Genomic DNA, 7,518 nt, shown 5'->3' with positions numbered 1-7,518 from the left:
GACAGACAGCTCAAAGGAAAACTGGTAGAACCTAAAAATAAAAACTGCAGCCAGCCTGATATTATTGCTTGTGAACACTCATTATAAGCACGCTTTGTCATAGAAAACCAGTTGCCCACTTGATGTCAGTTTGGTAAGAAAAATGCAAAAGAGGGAAGATACTTAAAGACCATTGATGAGAAGTTTTCCGATCCAATATGCAAGATGCACATTTATCTCCATACTTGTTATTGTTGGAGCTACAGATTACATACCAGCCTGCCTGGATAAAGTATAACTTGGTCTTGGATTTCTGAAGAAACAACATAGCCCCTTAATTCATCAGCTACAAGTGTTTGTGATATCTGGAGCCTTCAAAATTTGTAAAACATTCTCATAATTCAAAGGATATGCACTTACACGAGATGATGACAATTTCCTTTTTCAGGAAGGTGGCCAGTCTAAAACAAACTAAAAGTTAAAAGAAAGAATGAATACACACACACACACACACACACACACACACACACACACACACACACACGTATGTATATTATCTATATATGTACTCACATATTTTAGTATCCACTTTTTTATACTTGCATGTGTCAGACAGTTCATTGAGGCAAATTTTCAATGGCCAATGCATTTCCTGTAGGATTTAATTTACAGAAACACTTCAGAATTATGTCTACTATACTGTTAATGGTTATATAAATAATCCTTTTTTTCATTTATCTTCTATTTGTTTCAGTCATTAATTAGACTGCTGCCATGTTGGGGAATCACCTAGAAGGTGTTTAGTCAAATGTATTGACCCCAGTACTCTTTTTATTATGCATGGTGCTCATTCTATCAATCTCTTTTGCTGATCTGCTAAATTATGTGAATGTAAACACACAAACACTGGTTGTCAAGTGGTGGTAGGGGAGAAACACAGACACACAGACATGATGGGCTTCTTTCAGTTTCTCTCTACCAAATCCACTAACAATGCTTTGGTGGACCTGATGCTATGGTGGAAGATGCTTGCCCAAGATGCCACACGGTGTCACTGAATCTGGAACCATGTGGTTGATAAGCAAGCTTTTAATCTCATAGTCATGCCTGCACCTATAAGACAGCATTTTAAATACAGAGTGTAGCAGAAAGGTTACCCTGATGTTAAAGGTTAATAAAAAACAAACACATGAAAGTACAAGAAAAAGCAAGTGGTGATGCCCAATCTTTTTTCATGCATCTTCATGTGTTTGTATTTTATTAACCTTGAAAATTGGGCAGTCTTTCTGCTGCACCCTGTGGTATTAATTTAAGATGTTAATTGCATCAATTACAATTACACTGATGCCAGAGGTCCTGCAAAGGTTATGGATACTACTCCTTTATCTAGAGCAAAATGTAAGTAAAAACGAAAAAAAAGAAAAACAGGCTCACAGATAGGATTTGAACCACATACCTGTCAATTATTAGGTGACGGTAGAATCGATTGCAATGCAGATTAGTCACATAGAAAGTGACAGATGCTTTAGTAGATCTTTTCTTCTTTTTTTTGTTTCAATTTATTGTTTATAATATCTAATATTTTTTTCTGCTCTAGGCACAATGCCCAAAATTTTTGTGGAGGGGGCCAGTCGATTAGATCGACTCCAGTACGCAACTGGTACTTAATTTATTGACCCTGAAAGGATGAAAGGCAAAGTCGACCTCAGTGGAATTTCAACCCAGAATGTAAAGACGTGCTAACATTTCTGCCACCTTTTATAATATCTAATATCGGTTTCAAATTTTGGCACAAGGCCATATAATATCTAATATCAATTTACATTAAACTGTCGACAGTTAATTCATATTATTTCTAATGTGTCTTATTCTTTCTTTCTTTTCAGTCTTTTGTGGTAAAATATCATATGCCTTGCATTACTTGGTATATTTGTAAGTCTCACAGTTCTACCAACATATGACATGCTTCTAGAACTTGAAATGTAAGTAGTTATCATTTATTTCTGTCCATAGATTCCTTTGGTTTTTATCCCTAAATTCCTTGGCTAAGAGATATTTTTATTTTACAAATTTGATTTTCCTAAGTGGTTTGGAAAGAATACTGGCAATAGTGAGCTACATAAGAAGTTTAACCCTTTAGCATTCAGGTTACTTTGTCAAATGTAATCCTCATTTATTCATGCTGTTTTGAGTTTATCATACATCATCTTGTAGCTTTTAGAATGACATTGCAGGGTAGGTGTGAGAAGCCTGAGCTGCTCAGTTTGAACATAAAACAGGTAGAATATTTGGGTCTGATATGACCTTGAAGGGTTAATGGTAGTAATTTTAAATCAGAGATTATAGCAAGTTAATTTCACATATTAATTATCATTGGTAAGACAATTAGCACCTCTCATTTGCAAAGTTTTTATATTCATGCAAAAATTTAACTAAATATATAAAGGAAGACATGTATTATAGAAGAATTAACAGTTATTATTGCCAGATGTTGGCTACACTCCATTTAAAATTTTTTATTTCAGTAGATGAGTCACTATGGCATGAGACAACCAGGTGCAAAGAATTTTTCTTGTCTTTTCATTCATTCTCATTGGTTCAGTACACCTAACTGTAAACTGTAAGGCATATTATACTATTGTATACTATCAGCAACAACAACATCAAGATTTACTGTTCTTTTATTATTTTGTTGTGCTGAGTTTAACTTCTTTGGAGCAGGGCTCATGTTAACAAAGCTGACTTATCCTAGATATATTTATATGATGATGAAATCTTCAAAAGGGCCCCAACACTCAATTAGATTATGGGACTCATTATGTTGTAGCTATGTTCACATATTCTTTGAATAATCCTATCATAATAATACATTAACGATGTCATAATATTTCTTTCCTTTGTTATAGAGAAGCAGGACTACAAAAATGTTCCAGTACATATGGATTAGTATCTGGTATTTGGGGATCAATGTATGCATTCGGGTAGGTTGTTGGATTGATTCATTTACCATATTGATCTGTTATGTTATTCCATATTTAATTATAGTTTGTATGTATTGGTGGAGGTGCATGGCTTAGTGGATAGGGTGTCAGCATCATGATCATAAGATTGTGGTTTCAATTCCTGGACCAGGCGACATGTTGTGTTTTTGAGCAAAACACTTCATTTCACATTGCTCCAGTCCACTCAACTGGCAAATGAGTAATGCTGCAATGGACTGGTGTCCCATCCAGCTGGGGAACACATACACCATAGAACCGGGAAACTGGGCCCATGAGCCTGGCTAGGTTTTAAAATGGTACATTTATTATTTTATTTTTATATATATTGACATTGATTTCACTGCTATGATATGTTTTTCCATAAAAGAAGAATCTGATGTGATATGGTATAAAAGAAAATTAAGTATCAGTAAATTGTGGTTTGATCAGTTGTTTGTTCCTTTTCGAGCCATGCCTGGCTCATAAGGGCCGGTTTCCCGGTTTCTTGGCGTATAGGTTCCCCACCTGGATGGGACGCCAGCCCATTGCAGATGAGCTGCAAGATGCAGGAAGAAAGAGTGAGAGAAAGTTGTGGCGAAAGAGTCAGCAGAAGTTTTGCCATTACCTTCTGCCAGAGCCGCATGGAGCTTAGGTGTTTCGCTCATAAACACACACATCGTCCAGTCTGAGATTCGAACCTGTAATCCCTCAACCACAAGTCCGCAACTCTAACCACTAGGCCATGTGCCTCCACAAAATAAATGCACCCTTTTAAAGCCTAGCCAGGCTCATGGGCTCGGTTTCCTGGTTTCAGTGGCGTATGTGTTCCCCAGCTGGATGGGATGCCAGTCCATCGCAACGTTATTTATTTTTGCCAGCTGAGTGGACTGGAGCAACATGAAATGAAGTGTCTTGCTCAAGAACACAACACATCACCCGGTCCAGGAATTGAAACCACAACCTTACGATTATGATGCTGACACCCTAACCACTAAACCACGTGCCTACACGGTTTGATCAGTATCATTGTAGTAAATATACAACCAGCGTAAACCATGAACAGAAACACTGAAGGTAGAAAAAGAAGATCCCTCTGCAGGATCCTGCTCTACCGCACTCTCATAGTAACTCCCTTGTCCCCTAGCATGAAGCTGATACCTCTTCTCTCCCAGGGTTCATAGCCCTGCGAACTGCATGGCAACTTCATTAATGCTAGTGGCACAAAAAAGCAACCAGTGTATGCTGTAAAGTGGTTAGTGTTAGGATGGGCATTCAGCCATAGAAACCATGCCAAAGCAGATATTGGAGCACACATCAGAAAAAAATCAGCTGTGTATACATATATGCAGTGTGTGTGTATGTGTGTAACCTTGTCTTGATATCATGTGCTGATTATTAACCTGCATCACTGTCGTATGACTGGTGCTGTTCATTTCTGGTCTTGCATAACAAATATGTCTGGCAAAAGGGAAATATGATTTTGCTTGGAAACAGGTGAGAGTTGGTGACAGGAAGGCATCTAACTGTAGAAACTCTGCTTCAACAAATTTCATCTGACTGATGCAAGCATAGAAAAGGGGATGTTAAATGATGATGATGATGATGATGTTGGTCCCTCACTACTACTTTTGCAAGTTCACTGAGGACTATACTTTCCTGAAGAGGTTTAATAAGATTGAAATATGTCAGAAGTTGTCTCCATACTTGTCAAAATAGGGTAAATGATATTTGCCATCGAACTAATATTCTCCCTCTGTCATTCACATACCTAAGTGAGACTCTTTGGCTATTGTTGGTTTACTTGCTGACTGCTTCACAATAAAGCTAGTAGTATTGGTTTACATGATTATATGGAAGAGATTCATTTTGAATTGGCCTGCATACATAATTCTCACCTATTAGTAATTGTGTTCTTTCAGTGAATTCGTTGGACCATCTTTAAGTGGATTTCTTATGGACAGTGTTGGCTTCCAGTGGTGTACAATTTACATGGCCATCGGGTGTTTTTCTGCTGTGAGTATTGGTTTAATAATACAGGCATTTAATTTCTCATTTCTTTTTCTTATTACTATAACCTGTTGGATGTGCCACAGAGCATAGCTGTTCATATACAGTCATCATACAATCTGCCTTTCATTCTGAGGGAGAGGCCCTTTGTTGCCAGCAGAGGTAGGAACTCTCAGCCTAATCCTATTGTCACAGATACACTCTTGGAGCATCCATGTCCACTACTAACTTGGTTACCTTGATAACGGAAGCTATCTACTACTTCTAGCTTACCCCACTGGCAGTTGATGGAGTCTATTTTCTGTACATTTTGACGTTTATAGTACCTGTGCATCATCCACACACAATAACTATTTTCTCTGTTAACCTTCCTCTAATATTCCTGTATCTCTTATGTGTCCATAGCTTACACTGGGTACATCTTATAGAGTTTCTACTGACACCTTTTCTACAGAAGGGATTTGTGATTTATCTACCTTCCTACTTACCGCAACTTTGGTTTTTGCTAGGTTAACTCTAAAGTCATTCCATTCTAGACCTTGCTTCCATAGCTGAAACTTCTTCTTTAGTTCTGATAGCGATTCGGTTATAAGAACAAGGTCATCAGCATAGAGGAGCTCCTAGGAGCAGTCTGTCTTAAATACGTCTGTTATTGCTTGGAGGACTATGACAAACAAGAGGGGTCTGAGGACTGATCCTTGATGGACCTCTACTTGTAACCTGAATTCCTACTCATACAGCAAATACTTACTGGAGTACAATATTGTTGAACAATGACTCTAAGATGGAGTATATACCATCTAAGAGGTTTGGCCATGCAGATTGTTTATCAAGGCTAATTCCAAAATTGGAAGGTATTATTAAAAGGTACGGTGATAGCCCCATTACAAGCAGAAAAATAAAAATAAAAAACATTTTGTGTAACATCATTTGAGATGCCAGTAACTGTTCAAGATATAAAATTAAAATCAAAGAATGACAAATTCATTGCAAAGATGAAAGAAACATTGAAGGTAAAAGAAAATATAAATACACATAACAGAAATGCAAACCATTTTTCTCTATGTGATAATGTATTGATGTACGTACAAAGAGTTGCAGTGCCAACCACACTACAAAAGCATATATTAAGTGAATTTCATATGGGATATCCAGGGATTTCAAGAATGATATCAGCAATGAGGAGTTATGTGTATTGGCCTACTATGGACCATATTGAACAATAGGTGAAATCCTGCAGAGGTTGTGCTCTCACAGCAAAGTCACCACTGGTGAAATTCCAATTGTGGCCTCTGACAGACAGTCCATGGTCTAGGCTATGTATAGATTTTGCTGGACTGGTAAATGGCACATATTATCTGATCATAGTAGACAGCTATACCAATTGGCTGAAGATTTGTAAATGCAGGCAGTCAACTTCGATGGTAACAATAAGGTTCCTTCATGAGCTTTTTGTGCAATACAGTGTCCTAGACACCATAGTATCAGATAACGGAATGCAGTTTTGGGGACATGAATTAAAAATTTTCTATGAGATGCATGCAATAAATCATATCTCTACTCCACTGTAACCACTGAGATCAAATAGACAAGCAGAAAGGTCTATAGACACTTTTAAGTGAGCACTATAAATATCAGGAAATGAATTAGGCAATGATGCAGCATTAACCCAATTCTTAAGGTTTACAGGTTAACACCTAACATGAACACAAGGTTGGGAGGATAGTACAGTGATGAAAAAAAAAAGCTGTATAATGTACATAATAAAAGGTCAAAAAGGAGAGCACAAATGACATTTGAACCAGTTGAAGAAAGAAGAAATATCAATGGAAGTTTTTTATGATTTGTTCAATGTTCCAATGCTGAAAGAGGTTGAACCTAGGTGGATCAGTAATAGAAAACGTAAACAAACAGAACAACTAGATATAGTCCCTAAGTGAAAGACATATTAAAACTTCTGAGGGAAATAAAATCTCAAAAAAGGGAGAGGTGATGATGAAAAAAAAATAGAATAAAATTAAATAAACAAATTGCACTTCCAACAGAAGTCAAATCTCAAAAGGGGAGATGTTTTAATGAGAATCATGACACTCCCTGTTAGAATGGACTAGCTGAACTCGTATAAGTAGCAGTGTGTTTGACTGAGAGAGAGATAAAATATGGCTGGAAGTTGAAAGGTGTTGTTCATGAGTTCATGGAATCACAGGAAATTGTTGAGAAGTTATTATAGTTTGGGAGAGTTGTTTTAGACTGGTTACATTTGTTGGCAGAATATTTGGGAATACATCAAGTGGAAACAGCTGGTGTCTATCCTGTTCTTATGGTATTATATACCACACTGTTATTAGTGCATGACACTAAAGTGACATACATACAAATCCATGTCACAACAGATGGAAAGTGTCAGCTGTCCACAGCCAGCAGACTAAAGTGACACCTATTTACTGATCATGCTCCAAGAAGCCTATAGAGTACATCTTGTGGTTCCAAGTAATGATGATTTTTGTAAGTCTTCTATCTTTAGAAGTCTTCCAATCTTTTTGAGTCATGT

The 7,518-nt window shown here is 37.1% G+C and overlaps 1 protein-coding gene across 1 annotated transcript; it reads left to right on the top strand.

The window, feature by feature from the left end:
* Positions 1 to 1,865: 1,865 nt before the first annotated feature.
* Positions 1,866 to 5,346, top strand: LOC118764799 (MFS-type transporter SLC18B1-like). Its single transcript, XM_036505826.1, has 3 exons — positions 1,866 to 1,961; positions 2,886 to 2,960; positions 4,880 to 5,346. Exons 1-3 carry the CDS (start codon positions 1,942 to 1,944, stop codon positions 5,058 to 5,060), a joined length of 276 nt encoding a protein of 91 aa, XP_036361719.1. The 5' UTR covers positions 1,866 to 1,941; the 3' UTR covers positions 5,061 to 5,346.
* Positions 5,347 to 7,518: the final 2,172 nt, after the last annotated feature.

The sequence above is a fragment of the Octopus sinensis genome, linkage group LG9 (assembly GCF_006345805.1).
Source record: "Octopus sinensis linkage group LG9, ASM634580v1, whole genome shotgun sequence".
Taxonomy (NCBI): domain Eukaryota; kingdom Metazoa; phylum Mollusca; class Cephalopoda; order Octopoda; family Octopodidae; genus Octopus; species Octopus sinensis.
This window is presented reverse-complemented; position numbering and strand designations above follow the sequence as displayed.